A 22,726-nucleotide genomic window follows, 5' to 3' on the forward strand; every position below is an offset into this window, starting at 1 on the left:
AGGCCTGGCCGGTGGGGCTGGGGGCTCTGGGCCATTCCTACAGTGACATCGAGTGGCCAGGTCTGGGCCAGGTGTGGGAGGCCCAGACTGCCCCTGGGGACCCCTGGACCTGTGGACTCCAGACTAATGTCACTCTGAGGCGGGATGGGGATGCCAGGCCAGCACTGTCATGGTGCCCGCCTCCAGGAGGGCAATGTCTACCTGCTGAACCCAGCCGCTCACCCCGCCCCATCCATCTGGAGCGCCTGGCTTTGTCCTCGGGCACCCCCTGAGCTTTGCACACAGGGCGGGGACACCTGGATTTCTCTGGCCCTCTGAGCGGGGCCAACTTGGAGGAATTTCTCAAAGCCTATTAGAGCAGTGGCTGCCTCCTGCCTGCCTCCTCGGGCTGGGCAGGGCTGAGGGCGGAGGAAAAGAGGGAGGGAGGAGAGAGAGGAGGAAGGGAAAAGAAGTTGGCAGGCTGACAGCAGAGCTGTGTCTGCATCCATCGCTGAGAGGAGGCCCATGCGGTGTGGGGCGGGCCACGAGCAAGGAGAGGCCTTCCTCCCTTTGTGCTCCCCCCTTCTCCTCCCCCCAGGGTCCTATAAATAGGCCCAGCCCAGGCTGTGGCTCAGCTCTCGGAGGGAGGCGAGCACCAGGCAGCGGTCTCCAGCCAAGCCCCCTGCCAGCATGGCCAGCGAGTTCAAGAAGAAGCTCTTTTGGAGGGCAGTGGTGGCCGAGTTCCTGGCCATGACCCTCTTCATCTTCATCAGCATCGGTTCTGCCCTGGGCTTCCAGTACCCGATAAAGAGCAACCAGACGACAGGTGCCGTCCAGGATAATGTGAAGGTGTCACTGGCCTTTGGGCTGAGCATTGCCACGCTGGCCCAGAGCGTGGGCCACATCAGCGGAGCCCACCTCAACCCGGCTGTCACGCTGGGGCTCCTGCTCAGCTGCCAGATAAGTGTCCTCCGGGCTGTCATGTACATCATGGCCCAGTGCGTGGGGGCCATCGTCGCCACTGCCATCCTCTCGGGCGTTACCTCCTCCCTGCCCAACAACTCGCTCGGCCTAAACGCGGTGAGTGGGGTGGCCCCAGGCTCTGGGGGCTCAGTGCTGAGGCGGCGCTGGTCTCATCCTCCGCCCATTGTGCAGATGGGGACACTGAGGAACAGAGAGGACAAGAGGTTGCTGGAGGTCATGCAGAGTTGGGACTGGAAGTCAGCTACGCCTGCCGTCCAGAGCCTGTTTCCTGCCAGGCACTGTGGGGAACTGAGACCCAGCATAATGGTCTTGCCCACGTCCCCTGCGGGCCTCTGTTGTGGGGAATAAGCTAACAGTTGGGCCAGCAGTTCCTCGCCCCTGGGCTGTGGTTTCTTGTCCCGCCACTCCCCAGCCCTGCCTGTGCAGCAGCTCTCTCCCTGTGCAGCCTGGACCCTGGGGACACCCTGCGCGCTGTCCCCAGCCTCCCTGCACCACCTGCCCGGCATGTTCTGCAGCTGGTCACACAGTCCTGTGTGAGCAGGACTCCCCTGGAGGGGGGTCACTCAAGCTTCCATGCAGCCCCACAGGTCCCCCAAACACACTGCCTTCAACGAAAAAGCTCCTCTTGCTCTTCTGGCCCCGGGAATGAGACAAAGATGGGGGGTGAAAACACTTTCTGGACAGCCTGCAGGTGGCTTTCCTGGATTACAGCAAGCGGGGCGGGGGGGGGGGGGCCGGAGCGGGCGACACCTTGCCTCCTATCTGGGTCCACTCTCTGTCACCAGACACAGAGAGGTGTGGCGCGTGTGTTTGTGTCTGTGAACGGTGTGTACACGTGGGTGCCGGCATGGGTCTCCAAGTCTGTGGCAGCTGGCTCCACTACTTCTGGAAGTGTGTCTGTGAGCACGTGAGTGCTGCTGTGTGAGCGTCCCCGGGGGTGCGTGTGTCCCTGCGAGCGCCCACCGCTCGCGGCTTGAATGGGGCCTGGCCTGGGGGCACTCATGAGAAGCAGATGTGGGGGACTGGGTAGGAGCTGCGGAAAAGAATTCCTCCCGGGCCGCTTAGCACAGCGAATTGGCCGTTGGCGGCAGCTGCCTGCTGTCGCGGACCTGGGCTTTTCCAGACCCTCAGCCAAGTGCAAACTCAGACCTGGCTTGGGCCACAGCAGGGGGAAATTTGGCCTGAGAGGCTGAGTAAGGCTTGGAGGAGGTCTCAGAGCACCCGAGGGGGTGTTTCCACAGGGAGGGAGAGAGGCAAAAGAGCAGAGAGGAGGAAGCAAGTCAGGTCGAGACTGGCGGGGCCTGGGCCAGGCAGGCCGGTGTGGGAGAGTAAGGGAGCCGGCCAGGGGCTCTGCAGAGAGAGCCGTGGGTGATTAGAGAAGCAACTGCCCTCTTGCTTCCCAGCCAAAGTTCAGATCCCGGTGCTGCAGCAGGGGGAGTCTTGGCGAGGTCTGTGCAGAGGCAGCTGGCGTGACCCTGCCAAGGAGGGATTAGCACTTCTTCTGTCACAGTGACACCTCACCCAGCCTAGGACTGAAGGTTAGCCCTGCGGCCTGGAGTTTAGACTTTAGTCGGGGAAGATGTGGTCACGGTGGATGTAAGGCCCTCCAGGCCTGTCTCTCCAGTGGGGGCAGAGCCGGGTGACTTCGGGGAGTGCGCACTGGGTAGGGTCAGGATCACCTTGGGGCTCAGCTGGGCACGATGGGGATTGGGAATGGGTCCTCCTAGGGGAGGAGTTGAGTCTCCCTGGGCCTTCTGGCCCCCTCTTGACCTTCCCTCTCAAGGGACAGGCAGGACAGGCATCTGCTGGCCGACTTTGCTCTCTCACATGGGCATCCCAGGCAGCCTCGAGGAGGGCAAGCACCTACCTCTGTGCCATCTTGATCTGGCCACACCCTGCCTTAGTGTCCCTTTCCCTTGCAAGGCTCCATTTTCCAAAGTCACCCCAATACCTGAGCTGGATGGGTCGCAGAAGGGGGAGAAAAATGGGCCCAGCCCTGGGCGGGGAAGCAGGCAAGTTGGGTTCAAGGCCTGGCTACTGCTAACTTGTTGAGTTTTCTTGGAGTTGAGAACGCTGAGCCTCCAAGAGGGGACCTAGGTCTCTTGATATCTCTTGGCCACACCCATACTACTAACAAGCTTACTTTGTGGACTTGAGTTTATCACTCTTCCCAGGAAGGTCTGCCTAACAGGAGCCCAAGAGGGGCCATGCTGAACATAAGGGCACTGAGGGCTGTGGTAGGGGCCCAGGGACTGCCCTGGCCACACCATGGAAGTTTGGGGTCCAGAAGCACAAGTCCTGGGCTGAAGAACAGGAAAGGGGTCCAGAACACTGAACCTGGGATCGGAAGAGACCTGGGAGGTGGCCTCAATACCTCAAGAGGGGCAGAGACCAGCCTACACAGGTGACACACTCTTTCCTCCAGGCTCTGGGGGAGGCTCCCACAGCCCCTTGAGTCCCGAGCCCCACCCCAGCCCAAACCCATTGTTGGCATGGAGATTTCCAAGGAAAATAGGGAAAGAAGTGGCAGGAAGTGGTTGGAATGAGTCAGGGGGTATCCCCCGGGGACATTCTGGGGACAACTTTCTCCTCACTGAGTCAAGACTCAGGATATGCCCCAGAGGGACCAGGGACCTCTATCCAGCCTGGCGCATCCTGGCTAGTTCTCAGAGCCAAACCCTGATTTTGTTCCTAGCGTGAGAGGCTCAGAGGCAGGGGTCGGTGCCAGGTCTGCCCTGCCCTAGCTCAGCTACTAATACCCTGTGTGATTTCATGCAAGCAAGCTTGTCTGTGTGGCCCCAGCTGCCATCTGTGGAGAGGGGAGATCGCAAGGTATGGCTGGGCTCTGGGAAGTCAAAGATGCTCCTGAACCTTGGAATCTGGACCATTCGCCTGCTCTTTTCCCTCTTCCCCTCTCTGGCTTGCTCGCCCTATAAACGTGACTGTCACTGCTGCAGACTGAATGCAGGGCTGAGTCAGCCCAATCCCTGCCCTGGGAAGCCCATGGTCCTATGCAAGATAAGCCTGGTGCACATCTGTCCGTGATAGGGGGCAGGAGGCCAGTGCGATAAGAGGTATCAGGGCACCTGGGAACTTCTGACTTTGAGCTGTGGTGAGGGCCAGGAGGGCTTCAGGGAGGAGGTGCCATGAGAGCCTGAATGTGAAGACTCCGGGGTGGGGGGAAGGGGCTTCTAGGTAGAGGAGGTCATGTCCTGAGAGTTGTGGGGTGTGGCTGACGGGGGGTCATGGTGGGAGGCTGGAGCTCTGGAGAGAGGTGAGGGCTCAGGGTTCAGGCCAGTGTCTACCTGCGTCCAAGAGGGGACTGGATGCCAGGCCATCCAGAGCCTCTGATTTCAGCCCCTTCGGGGGCTCAGGCAGAGCGCACACTTCCCTTATTTGGGGGTCTTTTCTCAGCCCCATTGATTCTGGGCCTGACTGCCTGGGGACTGTTTCTACATGGTGCATCCAGGGCCTGCCTTTAGCCCCAAACTTCCCACTTCCCCAGTTTCCTGGGCCTCAGTTTCCCCAGCCACAGAATGAGAGCACCCCCCTCTCCCTAACGCCCCCTTCCCCATGCCACCGGTTCTTCCAGAGTTGAGGGCCCTCGGCCTCCCCCAGAGCTGGGGGTGGGCTGGGGGAAAGGGAAGCCAGTTTTCCGACGGCCCTGCCCAGGGAGGGGGCTGGGGGCTGGGTGGTGATGCCACTGATGGGACATATAATTACTGTTTCTAGCCAGAACCAGATGAGGGGGGAGGGCACAGAGCGGGGCAGGAGCTTTGCGGTGGAGACTTCCCTTACCACGGAGAATTCTTAGGCTCTTTCCCCCATGAGAGCCCTCGGAGCAGCCCTGCCCGCCCCATGTTGCCCACCCTGACGCCTGGCCCTAGCCAGGGCTCGTTGTGGGAATCCTCATGTGAAGGAGCTACGCTCTGAGAGGGGACATGGCCCGCCGGGTTCCCTCGGTCTAAGGGGACTTGCCTTGACTCCCCCGTCCCCAGGTCACAGCCTCCCCTCACACCTGGAGCCTTTAGCTCACTGCAGGCCAATCCCACACTGTCTCCCCACAACCTGATCTCAGGCCCAAGTAGTGGTCCGCGCTTTCTCTGGGGCCCTGCCCAGCAGGGGTGCCTTTAGCCTTACCCACCAGGGCTTTCCCCATGCAGGTCAAACATGCCCCCTGCCTCGCCTTGAAGACTGGTTTGGGCAAGCTTTCCTGGGGACACAGGGAGCCCTTGGTTCTTGCTGGCAGAGCCCCCCTGGGGGGCCATGGTCCTTGTCCTCTGGAAGCACCGATGGGTCTGGGGTCTCCTGAATGGGCGTGGGCTGAGCCCACATACCTGCAGGTAAGGGCAAGGAAACGTCCTGGCCCAGGGTCCCCTCAGCCAGAGCCTCTCTCTGGGGTCCAGAGGGGCTCCTTACCCATGGTGGTGCCCAAGGGGTAAGTGAGGGGCTGTCTTTACACAAGCAAGGAGCTACAGTCCAACGGGCAAGCGCACCCTGAGGCTGGAAAACCTCAACTCAGAAGAGGGTAGAAAAGGCTGGGAAATGCCCATTCCTATGAGCACTTCCTTTCAGTGCCTGAAATCCCACCATCGGGACAACCAGAGGCAGGTGTCTGCTCAGTGTAAAGAAAGACGCTTTTTTTTAAAAAATTGGGGAAGGGCAGCCTCCAAGTCAATAAGCTCCCTGTCATCAGGACTGTGCAAGTAGGGTCTGTCAGGCAGCCGGCTGCTCTGGGGCGTGTGTCTGTGGAGGGCATCGGGCGGTTACAGGTGGGTGGGTGGGAGGTCCTATAACAGGCTCCGTGCCATATGGAGACCAGCGGTTCAGATGGCCATGTGAGAATCCTGCACTCAGGATCCTGGCCCGGAGGGTGACCGCAGGTCTTGGGGGCCGGGGTCCCACGTCAGGCGGGGAGGAATCCTGGACAAGGTCTGGGGCTAGAATCTGGGCTGAGGCCTCTATTTTACTGGTAAGGAAACCGTGGCCCACAGAGGCATGGAGACGTGCCTAGGCTGCACAGCAGATGATGGCAGGCAGGAGCCCCCAGCCTCCTGCCTCCAACCCTTGATTATCTCTGCTGCTCCAAATTGCACACATTTATGCTGCACCAGTACACACACGTGCACTCACACACGCAATGGTACATGGCACACGGGCACACATACATGGGCATGAAGCACACTCTCAAGCCTGGGTGGTTCCACTCAGGCCCTGGGACCCTAGGAGGGTACGGGGAGGGTGGTCCTCAGTGGAACCTCTTCCTTTCCCGGGCAGGAGGGCAGGGCTGCCCTGAAGTGAGGAAGGGAAGGAGGAAGCCGTTGCTTTGTGTATTGTTTCTTGTCAGGAAGATGAAATGGCTTCTGGGAGCAAATAAAGAGCTCTTTGAGACCTGCCTCTCTCTCTTACTCAAGGGGGCTTCCTTCCCTTCTCCTCCGTCCCCAGCCAGTAGTGGCACTTGTGTGTGGGAGTGCAACACACAGGGACAGGGTGACACACTCAGAAATGCATCAGACACACAAGATGAACATCTAGGGCCACACAGAGAGTCCTGCCCCAGCCTCCGCGAAGCCCATCTCCATAAGAGATGGCACCCTGCGTGATAAGGATTTTCAGAGACAGTTGAGATGCATCTGGCCCATACATGATTAGTTTATCTGAATGTCCCACGTGGGCTGAAAAAGAGGGTATCTTCTCAAATATGGAGGTGCAGGGCTTATGCATTTTCCTTAAATCAAACTTGTTAATTGTGTGGTTCAAATCTTCCCTGTTCATGTTATTCATTTTTTTTTTTTTGACTCTTCATTCCATCAGTTTCTAAGAGAAGGTTGTTAAACCCTTTCACTCTGGTAGTGGACTGATCATTTTCTTCTTGTAATTCTGTCAATTTTTGTGTCATATATTTTTAGGTTGTATTGTTTAGTGCATACAGGTTGAGAACTTATGTAACTCTTGGATAGACTTTTTGTTTACTTATTGTCTAATAAACCTCTTAATGTCTAATGAAAAAGAAAAGGAAAGAGTCACACCTGGACACATGTGGTCACCCACAGATACCAATCTACAAAGACACACAGAGGCACACAAAGCCGTGGATCCTCAGAGGCACGTGCATGCCGGAACAGTCACGGAGGGGTGACGTTGGGGGGCTCACCGAGGCCCCCCTCACTGGGAGTGCTGAGTGCTAGAGGCAGTGGGTGTGTGGGGCAGGCCTCAATGTCTTCCCTCCCCTGTTCTTTGAGAGTGGATACCTAGAGCCACAGCCGAGCCTGGCTCTGGGACCTGCTGTTCCCCAAGGGTGGGACGCCATGGTGCCCAGGCCAAGCTGGGGCCCTGGCCCTTAGAAGCTACTTTGGTCATCCTGCCCATGGGCAGTGGGGAGGGTTCCAGGCCCATTCCTGGAGAGGTCAGCCTTGTGCCACCCTGGTGCCTGGGACACCCTGGCAGCTACAGAGCATCTTCTGCCAGCTCCTCAGGCCAAGCTGGGAATCGTCAGGACCCTTAGCCCAACCTGTGGGTAGCCAGCACCTTGGCCTGTGAAAGTGGGTGGCACAGACCCCCTGAGCAAGGATTCTGACTTTGCTCTCTCCTTCCTGGGCCTTGGCCTCCTTGTCTGTCATCTCACAGAGCCTTGAGCAGGCTGCCCTGCAAGGTCCACAGAGACCAATGACTGGCCTGTGGTCTCCCAGTTAGAAAGCAAATGAACCAGCCCTGCCAAGCTCCAGAGGGCTTCCCTGGCTGCCTCTAGAGAGGGTGGAAGCGCTAGAAAATTAGCATCGTCTGCTACTTCTGTCACCACACAGCGAGCGTCCCCTTTGAGGTCTGGGCGGGGAGATGAGAAGGTGTCCCCATTCTGTCCCCACCGAGCTCCCAGGCCAGGGGGTCTGAGGCACCCACACAGGAGGCAGAAAGGTTACTTCTCTGCAAGATACGCAGGCCATTCAGTGAGGGCTCGGCAGAGTGGCAGCAGAAGTTAATTCTAGCCAGGGACCCAAGAAAACTTCTTGGTGCTAGTGGAGTCTGAATTGGGCCTTGAGAGTGGGCTTCAATGGGTTTGATACAAAAATGGAGAGCTTGCATCTTTCTGATGCTTTAACTAAATGTGTGGATTTTTCTGTTTTTTATACTTGTGTTCAGAAAATTGATTGTTTTTTTTTTTTTTTGGGGGGGGGGCTTTCATCAGTGAAATATAAGACCTGGACTGGGCAAAACTACCTGGGGATGTGCAAACATTTTTTTTTTTTTTGACTGGGATTAGCCCTATTTAAGCAATTGTGTCAAATTTAATAGGTTGTAAACAGGATCATAGGGTCTGAATTTTTACTTGCTCTTTTCTGGACATCAAGTTTCAATAGACCTTTAACTATCCCTTCCGATTTTGAGTTATCAGGTTTTTTTTTCAGATGTAGGTAACACAAGTGCTTTGGCAGTTGAAAGAGCGGAGGTCATAGACATGGAAGCAATCAGGGGAATCTTCCTGCTGCTGGTAGTAGTGGTAACGGGTTTGGGGAGAGGAAGGTTACTCACCCATGTAGTTCTGGGCTGTCAGGTTCTAAGGGCTCTGGGCAGCTAGGAAAGGGTACATCCTAGGGTTCCCAGGGCAGGTGTCACTTCCTGTGGACAGGTCATGGCACCAGGCCCCCTGCTCTGCTCACTTTGCATGAAAAGTGGTGTCCTTGGGCAGAGCAGGGGCTGGGATGCTCAGACCTGGTTAAGAATGGGTGTGGGGGTGGGGGGGAGATGAGCTTGCCCAGACCACATCTGTGAGGAGAGTGTGGTGGGGATGGGGAGTATGAAGCAGGAGCCACTTAGAGCAATGGCTCCATTAATCAGTGTGGAGGGGCTAGTTTCAGGACTCCTGCCAGCTAGCAATTATGCGGACCCTGGAGAGCAAAGGAGAGAGCGTGAGGAGGAGCCCTGGACATCCTGAGCGCTCAGACGCGGAGGGTAACAGCAGGTGTGAGTGTGATGGGCATTGGTACAAGCTGCCCGTCCTCACCAGCCTCGCCTCCAAGGAGCCTGTCCCGGCTCCAGGGAGGCCTCACTCCCATCTCCACACTCTTGGGCAGCAGAGCCTCTCCCCTTCTGCCTGTCCCCCCACCCCATTCCTGGGGATGAGATGAGAAAGAGCCCGAACAAAGCCACAACAACTATCCTGATCCCTCCTGCCTCTGCAGCCCTTCCCAAATGCCCCAAGACTGTCCCCACAGCCTTAGAACCTCTGGCCTCTCTGGAGAATGGGAAGGGAAATTTAGATCTATTTTACAGATGGGGAAACTGAGGACCAGAGAGGGCGGAGGCCATAGTCATGGTGCCAGCAAATAGGAGAGCAAGGACCTGAACTCAGGGTTTCTGCCTCCACAGCCCCACGTTGAGGTGTGAAGAAAACTGGGTATTGCCCAGAGGGCTGGCTGAGCTGAGGGGCTGCAGCCCTGGGGTCGGCCAGGAAAGGCCCAGAGCTGGGGCTGCAACACAGGGGAGGGGATGTGAGTCACTTTCCCTGTGACCCAGGGCTGCAGACAAAGGCGGGAAGAGAATTGTTCTTGTAGGATGGCCTCAGGGTGGGGCTGAGAAAACCTCTGGATGGTGGTGGAGTGCCCTCCACCTAGGACTCTGCAAAATGCCCTGTGGCCTTGGGGACAGCCCCACTCCCCTACCCTCCGGATGAGACTTCAAGTTCAGTCTTATTTGGACACACCGGCCTGGGAGAAGGCAGCCTCCTGGCCACATCCAGGCATCTTTGTGGGGGGGCTTGTGCTGACATGGCCCAGCTCCCCTGTGTGGGCATATCTGGCCCCTGGGACCCTCATGTGCGGGAAGGTGCAGGGGCTCCCTGGGGAGGGGTCTCCCTGGTGCAGCTGCAGAGGGAGGGCTCCGGTGACCTCACAGCAGCTCCCATTCCCTTCTTTTTCCATGAGTCATGTTTCTAAAAGTGGCCCACGAGCAAGTGGGAGCCAGACGGTGGTGGTGCGGCCCGCGTGGCCAGAGAGAGGGAGGGGCTCTGGGCCAGGAGGGACAGGGAGGGGGCAGATAGGGAGGGCAGGGCTCAGAGGAAATGGGATAGAGACACTGGACCAGGGGAGAGACAGACAGAGGTGGGGAAGGAGACAGAGGGTGGGGATGCAAGGGACGTAGGCTCAAGGGTGAGAAGGACACAGGGAGCTGTGGCCAGCTAACTGAGGAAGGCCCTCCCCATCTTTGGGAATTTTAGATGCAGCAGAGGATGGGGGGGAATGTTCAAGCCTTTTGGAGTAAGAAGCAATGTCTCCAGCTGGGCCCTGCCACCCATTTTCTTCTCTTCTTTAATTGTCCCTGAATGTCCCTAACCATCTCCTCCCATGTCTAGGGCTCACCTGTCGCCTATGGCCTTGGTACCCCCAGGGTACCACGGCCTGGATGTAGCTGGATGCAGAAGCCCCGCCCCCCCCAGCAACCCCAGGCCTCTCCGGCCTCCAGAGAGAGTGCCACAGTGTTTAGGCCAAGCTGGCGCTTCCTCAACAGGTGTGGGAGGGGACAAGGTCCACTAATGGCTGTATGTGCTTGAGTGTGGCCTTGCCAGGGGCTGATGCGATGGGCTCTGAAGGCACTGAGGGTCTGGCCCTGGGTGCCCGGGCCTGGGGGCCCTGGGACGCAGTTCTTACTGCCCCTCTCCCTTACAGCTGGCCCCTGGCGTGAACTCGGGCCAGGGCCTGGGCATCGAGATCATCGGCACCCTGCAGCTGGTGCTGTGTGTGCTGGCCACCACGGACCGGAGGCGCCGGGACCTCGGGGGCTCGGCCCCGCTCGCCATCGGCCTCTCTGTGGCCCTGGGGCACCTGCTGGCCGTGAGTGCGGGACCTTCCCCGGTGGCGGTGGAGGTGGGGAGGGCGGAGCCAGGCTGTTGTGGTGTCCTGTCAGGACAGTGGGTGGGACCCCAACAGGGCTCATGTCGTGGGGTGGGGGGACCGCCTACCTGGGAGAGGAAAGCGCAGGGACCTCCTGACCATCTTTCTGGGTCTGTCACTTGTCTGTTTCCTCTCTGGTCCTCTCTCTCCGTGTCACCCTCTCTCTCCCTCTCCCTCTGTCTCTGTTTCTGTGTCTCCTCCCCTGTTGCCCCCGCCCCTTCCCCCTCACAGATCGACTACACAGGCTGCAGTATTAACCCCGCCCGGTCCTTCGGCTCTGCGGTGATCACGCGCAACTTCCAGGACCACTGGGTAAGGGGTCGCAGGGCTGCCCCGTGGAGGTGGGCGGGAGGTTTTGGTGCCTTATGGAAGACCCGCCCCCATCCTGTGACATTATGTCCCATCACAGAGGCTCTGGGAGATGGCCAGGGTGGAGGAAATAGGGCAGCTGAGGCCTGAGATGAAAGGGCCGGTGGGCTCACGCCTCGGGTGACGTAGGCCAGCCTCCTGTCCCAGCTCAGACCTGCCCCATGTCGACCCAGTGCCTCTTGGTGCCTGTGTTTCCCCGAGCTGGGAGGTGCGGGTGTGGGAGTGCCTGCTTCCCGCCCAGTTCAAAGGTCTCGGCACCTGTAAGCTGAGCATGACATGGAGTCAGTGCCCGAGGGATTTAGCTGTTCCCACTGTTGCTGTTTCTTTTCCAGGCCGCTTTTGATCAAACCAGACTGTCTCTGGGGCCTTTTCAAAGCTGGGGAGGGTGGGGCAGTGGCCACCCTCAAGAAGGGGCTGGTCTGACCACGCCAGGCTCCGAGGCAGGGAGACGCCCACTACCAGAGTCCTGCCTTGGGCCAGTCATGCGGGGCACAGGAATGGGGATGCTGGGGTTCAGGCACGGGTGGGAGGGAAGCCAGGCGGTGGCGTGGTGCAGCAGGGGCCTCAGGGTAAGCAGGTCCCATCAGACGCCCTCTGAGCACGTCTGCTCTGTTCCTAGATTTTCTGGGTGGGGCCGTTCATCGGAGGAGCCCTGGCCGTGCTCATCTACGACTTCATCCTGGCCCCGCGGAGCAGCGACCTCACAGACCGCGTGAAGGTGTGGACCAGCGGTCAGGTGGAGGAGTACGACTTGGATGCCGACGACATCAATTCCAGGGTGGAGATGAAGCCCAAATAAGGGGGCCTGGCCCAGGCATCCATGTGGGGGGAGGCAGGGGCGGGTGGAGGGAGGGGAGGGATGAAATCCGTATTGTAGACACTCTGACAAGCTGGCTCAGTCACTCCCCAAAGATCCGCAGGACCTGCATAGTCAAGCCTGATTTGGGGCTGTTTCTATCACCTTCTTTCTCTTTCTCTGTTTCCTGGCCTCAGGACTTCCTGGGGACCAAGATTTTCCAATTACCCACTCCCTTGAAGTCACAGAGGAGGTGAAAGAGAGGGACCCACCTTGCTAAGTTGTCCCCTCAGAGTGTGATGGGAGGTGTGCCAGATAGTCCCCCCTCATCCCAAAGTTGCTCACCAACTCACCTGCTGCAGGTGCCTGGGGCTCCACTGTGATTGCTTTGTGCCTTTGGGCATGGCCCTCTATCCTGTAAAGTGCACTTGCCCCCAAGGATGCTCTGATGGGGAAAAGATCCCAGCAGGTGCAGTGGTAGGGGCAGGTGGCAGACAAGCCTCGTCCTTGCGACCTGGCTCACTTCCAGGGCCCCCCTAGATGTGCTGCATGACCTTGCGAAGGTCTCAATCTTGGGGCCCCAGTGATCCCGTCTGTAAAGTTGCAGGGACAGGGAAAGCTATATGGGCCTGAGGCCCCTCTCTAGGATTCTATAAGTGTAGACACACTGCAGGTTCTGGAAGATGTAGTCTGGACCAGTGCTGCTTCTTCCACTTGCCAAGTATATAGTTGTACCTACACACCTATGTGAACACGTGTACATAGGCATACATGTTTCAAAGCAAAGAGCAGCAGACCATCCAGCCATTGGAAGTTCCTGTTCCTGGGGGGAGCAGGTCTGATAGTGGTTCCACTGGACAGAGGCTGCTCTTGTAGAATGAAGGTCATTTAGAGGGCGAGGGAGGAATGCCCATATTCCTTCACTGAGTTGTAGTTGATCTTTTCCACCTATCACTGCATCACCTCCGTCATTATTTGGTTCTTCACTTTCTCCTGCCAGTGCAGACACAGGTCACCATTATGCAGGTGCGTTTATTAAAGGGCACTTGGTCATCTGAAGGTTATCAAGCCTGAGGACACATGACCGTGATTCGGATCAGCCCTCGGCGGCAGATGCCCTTGTTGGACACTTGGGGGTGCTTCTAAACCCCCAGCTGATCCCAAGGGAGGAGGAAGAGCAGATTCCCCCCTTATTCCTGAGCTCCTGTTTGGAGGCATTGGGGGCAGCTGGGTGACCTGTACAGGCTGCCCAGGTCATAGTCTTACCTCCTCTTTTATCTGGAGGGGAGAGTTGGTCTTGACCTGAGGAAGTAGCTATGGCTGCAGCCCAAGGACAATTCAGAGCACAGTCTGTTTGGGGGCAGCTATCTACACAGTCTATTCAATTCCACCAGGGTCAGAGCAGGTCTCCCTATGTGCCTGTGGCCATGATGGTGACAAAAACTGAGAGACATAATACACAGGTATCTAGAAGCAGCAGGATGACCAGGAGGCCCTTAATGGTCATGACCCATCATGATATCCACACACTCCCTTCTCCATTTCCTAGCAAAAACCTCTAGCCCATTTAATAGATAAACTGAGGCCCAAGGACCCACAGCTAGATAATGATTTGGCCAGGCCTAGCAGCCAGGACCATGTCTCTGGCTGCTCCCTGGACTGTGAGACTGGTCCCTCTCAGTCCCAGTTTCTGCATTTCTGCCTGGTCAATGGCCAGGGGCCAGGAGGGGTGAGGGTTGTGCTGGAGGGGAGAGGGGCACAGACCCATCCTGTCCTGTTCTGGCTGCTGCACACCAGAACCCTGCATCTGTCTGCTCTGCATATATATCTCTTTGGATTTGGAATTTCATTATATGTTAAGAAAATAAACAGTAATATAAGTCATCCAAGCTCTCTGGAATGAAGTTTTCTTTCTTTTGCCACCATGTTCCCACAAGGGATCTCTGGGTCTGAGAGCTTGGGCCCACTCCTGGGGACCCAGTCTGAGGGGGAACCACTGCCTGCCCTCCTGCCTCCAGGATCCCTGGTCTCAGGGAGCAGACACAGCCCCACCCAGAACTCCATCTGAGAGACACAGGGTCTTGCCCCTCATTTTTGATTCTGACCTGTGAAATGGATGGGGGAAAGCAGGAATGAAGTGTGACAGCCCATGGCTCCCCTCTGACCCCTAAGAACAGAGCCCAGGGAGCACCAGGGACTTCCCAGGTGACCCTCCCTCTGACCCTCCTCACATTTGTGACACACCTACACCTGGGCTGGGCACTGGGGCCCACAGGCTTGCCCGGGGAGCTCAGCCCCAGGGGTGGGTATGGAGAGAGACTTGCCCACCAGAGTGAGGTTAGTGCCAGGCTCAGGGGAGGCTTAGCTGGCTGGGGAAGGATGACCTGCAGTAGCTAAGAGGGGAAAAGCCACTTAGTCCCTTGAGGCCTTGGGGGGCTAAGGGCTCCTCCTCTCTGAAATCATGAGCCACATTCAGTGAGGTTGTGCATTTTCCCATGGAGGATCTGTGGCTTTTGTCAGACTCCTAAGGGGTCTCCCCGGGGCAGAAGGGAAGAAAGGTCAGAGTGGGTTGACCTCTGCCCCCAGGGTGACAGGAAGCCTGGAAAGGACCCCTCTGTCTGTTCCTGCCTTGCCACCTGTCCCCCACGTAGCCCAAGGCCAGTGTGGGCTGAAAGGTTCCATCTAGGCCTGTTCAGCTTACAAAACCCCTTCCCACCCATGGCCACCCCCAGTGCTGGAGGCTCAGCAGGCATGGACACCCTCACTTGACGGAGGGGAGTGGATACTCAGGCACATGCCCCAGTAATAGGACAAATCTTCGCCAAGCTGACATTTGGACCCAGGCCCCTGACATGCACACACACTTTGGGCTAGTTTCTCAAAACAGAGACAACTATACTGGGAAACCTAGTGCCCAATAACAGGAGGCCCAGAGTCTGGGAGGTTCCGAGAACCATCAACCTGGATATCTCACTGGGCCACAAGGACAGGTGTTGCCATGAGTGTGGGCTGAGCAGGTCAGGGGTGACTGGGAAGGCCCTGGCATCACAACTCTGCTCCTAAGAGATGCACAGTTCCTGCCTCCCTCTGGTGGGGGGTTTGCTGATGGTGATACAAGGGCGGCTTGGCCTGTGGAGGTTCAGTGCTGTCGGAGCAGGCTTTCTTATTCCAGCGTGAACTGGGCCACTGCGAGTGGCACCTGGGCCCTCAGTCCATGCAAACTGCCTTTGCACCTCCCAGGCTGAGGACAGGCTGCTATGAATGGGAGGGTGCTGGCCAAGCTATGGAAACAGGGTCCAGTCTAGCCTGCGGCAGCCCACCTGTGCAGGTGTGCCAAGGCTCTCTCTCACAGCCCTTCTTGGCTTGTCTCCTTACCTTGTCCCATCCTCCCTGGCATGAAGCCCTCTCAGAACCCATAAGGCGCCCTGGCCACCCCCACCTCAACCCTTGCTGTTCCTTTGGTATCCCTTGGCCATTCCAGGGCAGAGCCTTTCTTAGTGATTGTTTCGTTTTAACTTCTAGAATCCTAGTGCCAAGATACACAGCCTGAAGAAGAGGTCGAAGAACTTCCCTGGGACTTCACATACAACCTTTCTAATCTTTATAACATCCTTGGAAGGTAGAGATGACAACCTCTATTGTAGAGGACACCGAGGCCCCTGAAGATGAAATGATTTGCCCAAAGCCACACAATACGCTGGTGGCAAAACTGGGATTTTGAACTTTCTCTGTCTGGCTTCAAAGACCGGGCTCTTTCCACTATGTGGTGCAGGCCCATTTTGTCAAGACTCCCACTGAGTTTAGCTCTGGGCCAGCTAGGCTTCCTCTGCCTGGAGGGTGTTGAGAGGGAAAAGGAAGGGAAGAGAATACCTGGCTGAAGGGAACTCTAGCACCAGGAGAAGTGCCATTCATTCTGGGGCCAACTGGCCATTGTTTCCGCTTGAGACATATTGGCACCACCTGGTCCAAGACTGCTCCCTGGCACTGGCCTCACCCAATGCCCTCCAGGTCTGACTGTCCCTCTCTCTATTTGGGAGGAATATGTCTGATAAACTTGCTCATCCCACCAGAGTGGGCTGTCCTCTCCCACCAGAGTATATGAGAAGGGGTAGGACAATGCTATACCCTGAGGGCTAATAATGTACCATTCAGGCCTGAGGGCAAAATCTGTAGGGCCAGGCCGTCCCAGACTCCCTCTCATCTTCCAGACCATGGTTTCAGGGCTTCAGGTATCCTATCTCCCAAGGGTCATCTCCAGCTCTGCTCTGCTCATGTTCTGTCCAGCCCAGCACAGAGGAGAGGTTTTAGGAGAATAACTGGAACTGAAGTAGAGCTTCTGGAGCAACCAGAACGCTTGTCTGTTTTGTTCATCAAAATTTAATGGAGAGAGTATATTTCCTGGAAGATTCCATGACTCAACCTTGGTTCCCCAGCTGCCAAGCATTCAAGCAACTACACACATGAGGTGCTTTGATGGGAGGGTCATCTATCACCCTCCTCCATCTGGGTCCATGCTGACCAGCTACCACGCCACTTCCTCCACTGGATTCCCCCATGGTCCAATGGAGACCTGCACATGGAAGTGGCTCAGCTGGCCTGGAAGGCTGTGCTCTCTGTGCTTGGCCCAGAAGGAAGCAGGATGTAATTCAGCAGTTACTGAATCCTAGAATACTTATCTCTCCATTAAACGCTTTTTAAAAATAATTAATTAATTAATTAAAATTAAGAGATGGACAAGGCCAGATTTACGGGCCTTTAATAATTAATTAATTAATTAATTAATTTTATTTATTTTTGGATTCATTGGGTCTTCATTGCTGTGCGTGGGCTTTCTCTAGTTGCGGTGAGTGGGGGCTACTCTTTGTTGTGGTGCGCAGGCTTCTCATTGTGGTGGCTTCTCTTGCTGCGGAGCATGGGCTCTAGGTGCGCGGGCTCAGTAGTTGTGGCTCGTGGGCTCTAGCGCGCAGGTTCAGCAGTTGTGGTGCACGGGCTTAGTTGCTCCGTGGCATGTGGGATCTTCCTGGACCAGGGATCGAACCCGTGTCCCCTGCATTGGCAGGCAGATTCTTAACTGCTGCGCCACCAGGGAAGCCCCGTCATTATTTTTTAAACATTCTGAATGTTCAAGCAAATGTCACAATACAAGAAAATAATCAGTATAAATATTGGGATATAAGAAAAACTCTTATTAACAGTTGATATGAGTATATGATTGTATATGACCTCCTGCCTCCAGTCAATCAGTCCTGGGTTTCTAAACATCTAGTAATGTAACATCCTTATAGACCCATATTTCCCTTTTGATATATCCTTTTCCTCCAGGATCAAGGGGATTCCTCTTTCCAGGCCCTCGAGAGTTCTATGAGAGAATTGATCTTTGAAGCTATCCGGGACTGGGGTGAGTCAACTGGTCAGACATAGATGCTACGAGGCCTCAATGGGGCTAGCGACCCGTAAATCTGGCCCTGGCCCCAGCATCCTTGTCCATCTCAAAAGCTCATGTAGGCTCCAAGAGGACCCAAATGAAAGGGTGTGGGTGGCTTAGGGCAGCCATTTGCCACTTGGCCTCAGGGACATGGTGCCTTTTGGGGATTTGGTAGAAGCAAGGCGGGCTCACTTCCTTCGGGGGTTCCCAGGCTGGTCCTCAGTGTCCTTGGAACCAAAGCCAGGAGCTGGTCTGGAAAAGCACTGGAGGGACTGGTGCCAGGGGCCCCCACCCGCGGCGCGGCCTGGCCACGTGCTGACTGATTAGGATTTTTCCATCACTCCTGGAGGTCACACCTTCACTGGTCAGGAGCTTCTCAAGGAAGGAGATAGTGATTAATGTTTTATGGATGAGCTGCTGGGCACGATGCCTTGTTTTCTTTAGGTTTAGAATACAATGAGGATGATGAGTGGAATTTGCTGTGAGCTGGGGGCCAGGGAGGGGCCGTTTTTGGGGGCTGGGACACACAGGTGATGATGTTTACTGTCCTTGGTGCCCCTCAAGGGAAATTCTGGAGGTAGGGAAGGCAGGTGAGGTCCTCGCCAGCAGGGCCATCATCCCCGGCACTCAAGAGACAGTTCCTACCAATACCTCGGGCCCTGGTGGGCACAGAGGCCACTGGTGAAGGGAGCCCAGAAATTTTAACAAGCTTGTCCTGCTTAGATGACTCTACTTCATTCTAATAAATCATATTCTCAGTATATAGAGTTGTGCTTATTTTTCTGTTCTTTCCAGTGTATTGATGGGGAATGGCGCGAGGGCAGAACTGATCTTGGCCGTGTGGGGAAGTACGGCCTCACCAATTCTTTGTTTGTTTGTTTGTTTTGTTTTTAAAATATTTTAAGTAACAGATTATATTTAAATTAAATAGTAAGTGGCACCAAGTTGAGTATAAGTCAAACATGTTACTAAATACATTAAAAATGAACTTAAGTTTAATGAATATAGAAATATTTATTTCCTTTGAATTTCTTCCCCATTGACTTTTTCTAATTCTTATTTTTTTATTGAAGTGTAGTTGATTTACAATGTTGTGTTAGTTTCAGATGCACAGCAAAGTGATTCAGTTTATATATTCAGTATATATACATATATATATTCTTTTTCAGATTCTTTTCCCTTACAGGTTATTACAAAATACTGAGTATAGTTCTCTGTGCTCTACAGTAGGCCCTTGTTGGTTATCTATTTCATATATAGTACTGTGTATATGTTAATATTAAAATACCTCCATTTATTCTGAGCTCTTCAAGTACCTCCCCCCACCCCTCGCCCATAGCTGTCTGGTCTCTGGCTACCCTGGTCCTTCTCTAGTCTCTAGCCTCCCCTGGACCTCTTCACAATCCAGCACTTAAAGGGTTAACATGTCATCAGCAGGGGACCTCCAGGTCTTGGTGCCCTTGCCACGCAAGACATATATTTTGCATATCACCTCTAGGTGGGAAAGAATGCATTCTCTCTCTCTCTCTCTCTCTCTCTCTCTCTCTCTCTCTCTATATATATATATATATATATATATATATATATATATATGAGGTGTCTATCCAGTAAGGTCCAAGTTAGAAACTCTGTTTGTATGTGTATGTGTGTGTTGGGGGAGAACTTATTCCTGCAATACTATATTTGGAGTCTTCCTCTGATCTGTCCTAAGAACCTACCAGTGATTCTCACTCATGGGAGAGCCACGGCACAGCTTTGTGTAGGTACACAGACCCAGTGCTCTGCCAGCTCTTGCAGCCTCACCCAGGACCAATCCCTACCACATAGTCAAAGGCTGAAGAAATGTCCTCTGCCCAGGGTATGTTTCTTAAGAGATGTCCCCACTAGATGCTATGCTCAGTTTGTCTGAAGCCAGCCTACCCTCCATGGAGAATATGAGCCTGGGAAGGCTGGTCTGGCTGTGCTCATGAAGGGGGACCTAGCATACACTTTCAACAAGCTACTACGGAAGCCAATGGAACTACAGTTTGGAGGGAGAAAAATATTGTCTTTGGGGAGAAAAATGAAAGAGAGGGAGGGAAGAAAAGAGAGAGAGAGAGAGAGAGAGACTCAGTGAATTCAACCAATGAGTCCAATCCAAAAGAAGCAAACCCAAAGAATTAATAAAAGATGAAAATGTTCTCAAGGATGGGAGCCCACCATTGATAGCACTCTTGAACATTCTGAAAAGTGACTAATATATCCTTGACACATCACTTAACATGAGCTTTATTTTTTTTTAGCTTAGCTTATATTTTTCATAATGCAACTTAAATAGATATAAAAAACCTATGCCTTTAAGGAGCTCAAATAGAAAACCCAAACAACCTAAACCCATAAAACCAATAAAATTAGTTATAATCACGCAGACATTGGCATCTGTGGTTGGTGCGCATGTCATGCTAGGTGTCAATATAGTGTTGTTGTGGGGAGAGTGATATCAAGCCCATAAAGTAGGAATCAGTGATGTCAGAGGTGACCGTGGAACCTCCTACAGCATCTTCTGGATCGTGAAGTCTCCTGCTTGCCACTGGATGACGTGAACAACTCACAAATTTTTGGTTATTTGTTTGAACTCCAAGGAAACCTTCTTTAAATCAAACTTGGGTTTTTGAACGCAGTGAAGACACGTGACCCAGACCACAGAGCAGACAGGCATCTGCTGAGTTCCAGGCAGCCCATGTCGATCTGCCCACTGGGAAAAGCAAGTTCCTCGGAGTCTGATAGAGACCAGGCTCCCTCCTTTCCCTCGCCAAATCAGGTCTTCTTGCTTGGGTAGATTACACATAACTTGGTGGTGTTTTTGTTTTTTTGGCCGGTGAGAATTTTGTTTTTCAGTGAGAAATACATAATAAATTATCCATTTGATAAAAATGCTGGCAACCTCTGTTTTCACGTACATGCTTTCTCCTGATTCCTTGTGAATCAGGCACTGGGAGCTGACTTCCATGTTCAGGAAGGATGGAGCTAGTTTCATGTCTTGGTCAAATCGTTGACCGAGGCTGGTTTCGGAGGCAATCTCTCCCAAAGTCACAGGGCGCACAGCCGTCAATGTCCACAGGCCGTCTGGCATGTACCAGCTGGCAAGCGTATACCAACAACTCTGCAACAAGCATTCGTGACCTCCTGTTCTAGCGTTCTGTGTGTTCATCCATATTTCTGGGTCTCACCAGCAAAGACAGGGACACGGGAATTTCCTGGTCCTCCGTATCCCTGTATCCCTTTGTCCCCTGCTTCCCTTTACCCCCTCTCTCTGCCTCTCTGCTCTGTCTCTGCTCCACACCCTGTGAGAGGATTCCTGGGCTCTAGGGAGAGAATGACTCTGTTAAAGTGCTTGTAAAGTTCCGGGATTCACTGATGCGCCCGGATTGTGACTGATGAGCCGGTGGCACCTTCCATCCGAGACGAACTCCAAGAATTTCCGCTGCCGGCACTGACCTCCTGGCCTGGGAGGAGCCACTGCATCTGCCTCCAGGAATGTAGGGCCTATAGAGACACCAAGCCCAGGAATGCCTCCATGGGGCCCAGAAAATTCTGAGAGCTCCCAGCTGCCTGCCCATTTCCCTCTTTCTCCCCGTGAAGCCGCCTCAGGCTGCAGGGAAAATCCTGGAGAGTTAGATTTGAAACGAAGCTTAGCAGCCATGGGGATTTTACTGGCAGGTGCCATCCCCGTGCCCGGACAGAGCCTGAGTGAACGGGCGTAGGTGGACCACCTGCCCTACGTGGTCCTCGCGGAGTGAGAGCCCCAGCTCTTGACTGGTTTTCCCAGGTGCTGAGCCAATTTTGAAAACCACATCACCCTCTGGGAGACTCACAGTAGAGGCTCTGACAAATCTCGCAATAAGAAACTCACTTGTTTAAGCCAGCGTTCACCAAACTAATTTGCCCACAGACCTCTCTTATGGAAGCAATTCGATGACCGTTTTGGACAACTGGTTTTCTGCAGAGCACATACTGTCATTGTTGGCCTGGGCATTGTCTCTGAGGGCCCCTCAGCTTTCAGATTCCCCTATTGAAAACCTTAGTTTATCGGAACCTCGCCTGAGGGCAGGTGCAAGGGAGGAGGGTCAGAGAGAGAGAGAGAGAGAGAGAGAGGCCTGGGGGTCAGGACTGGGCTGTGTACAGTCCGGCTGGTGGGTGGGGAGGACCTTCCTCCCTGCAATGACTCTTCCTCTGGGCCCATCACTGATTAATCCCCATCCTGCTCGGTCCGGGGGAGCTTGTACAGGGGCCAATGGCAGGTGCCTGGTGTACCCAGTGAAGGCCTCCAGGAAAGGAGCCTCCATGAATCATTGACTGGCCTTTCATTGTGCTGGAACCAGCTGGGGCTGGTGTGCGTGCCAAGCTCCCGGAGCTGTGGGTAAAGGTGGCGCAGGCTGGGGAGAGCCCACGCTGAGCCAGATCTCATCCAGAGCCTTGGAAACAGGCCGATCCAGGGCCGTCAGGATGTGCTCGGCACACCAGGGCTTCCCACGCCGCCAGAGTCGGCTGCAGCTGTTGGAAGTGGGCTAGAAGTCCAGGGCCCAGAGTACTAGGCCTACCTCTGCTACCCTCTTACCATGGAACCTTGGATGCGTTCCTTCTCCTCTCTGGGCCTCGGTTTCCCCAGCTGTACGATGAGGTTTGAATTTGAGAGTCCAAAAAGCCCCTCTCAGATCTAGGATTTTGCTCAAAGTCCTTTCAAAACCTCATGCCTGGAGGCCTCTCCCCCTGTGTGGGCCCCGGGGTCTTGGCATTCACACCCCAGCTCATACCTCTGCAGTTCTTCCTAAGGCCCACTGGGCTCTGCGCTTGCTGTGGGGAATGCACAGAGGGATGGAGGCCTTGAGTCCGTCCTTGGAAGCTCCAGGATGCTTTGGGAGACCCGACATCCCCCATGGCCAGGATTGGGTCCGTCCAGCTCCGAAAGGCGCAGGACTGTGCTACACCTGTCCTCCCCAGTCGTCTGTGCCTCTGCTGGGCTGGGGGACCTGGAGCACCCATCCCCCAACTTAGTTTCCCCATAGCACGGCGCTGGGAGGAAGGTGGGTCACTCTGGGCTCTCATGGAGGCTGGGCCCACACACCATCATTCCCAGCCCTCTCTGCCCCGGTTGCTGGTGCTGGAGACCCAGGCCCAGCCCCCTGCCAAGGGAGGAGGGCGCCTGGGCAGAACCTACAGGCTGGCCCTCATTCCACATACTCTGGGGCTTCCCAGGGTGGAAACACCACCCTGTACCTCAGCGAAACTCTTGGGGAAGCCAGAGAGGCC

At 55.1% G+C, this 22,726-nt stretch overlaps 1 protein-coding gene across 1 annotated transcript; it reads left to right on the forward strand.

Moving 5' to 3' along the window:
- Positions 1 to 512: 512 nt before the first annotated feature.
- Positions 513 to 13,896, forward strand: AQP1 (aquaporin 1 (Colton blood group)). The gene is made up of 4 exons (XM_068549255.1): positions 513 to 1,059; positions 10,623 to 10,787; positions 11,079 to 11,159; positions 11,836 to 13,896. The coding sequence occupies exons 1-4, from the start codon at positions 670 to 672 to the stop codon at positions 12,013 to 12,015; spliced, it is 816 nt and encodes a 271-aa protein (XP_068405356.1). The 5' UTR covers positions 513 to 669; the 3' UTR covers positions 12,016 to 13,896.
- The last annotated feature ends 8,830 nt before the right edge of the window (positions 13,897 to 22,726 follow it).

The sequence above is a fragment of the Eschrichtius robustus genome, chromosome 8, assembly GCF_028021215.1.
Source record: "Eschrichtius robustus isolate mEscRob2 chromosome 8, mEscRob2.pri, whole genome shotgun sequence".
Classification (NCBI taxonomy): Eukaryota; Metazoa; Chordata; class Mammalia; order Artiodactyla; family Eschrichtiidae; genus Eschrichtius; species Eschrichtius robustus.

Bases quoted from the DNA above. Each gene is read 5' to 3' on its own strand.
- AQP1 (XM_068549255.1), top strand. From the start codon at position 670: ATGGCCAGCGAGTTCAAGAAGAAGCTCTTTTGGAGGGCAGTGGTGGCC. The intron at 10,788-11,078 runs GTGAGTGCGGGA...TCCCCCTCACAG, and splicing joins CCCTGGGGCACCTGCTGGCC to ATCGACTACACAGGCTGCAG. The intron at 11,160-11,835 runs GTAAGGGGTCGC...CTCTGTTCCTAG, and splicing joins GCAACTTCCAGGACCACTGG to ATTTTCTGGGTGGGGCCGTT.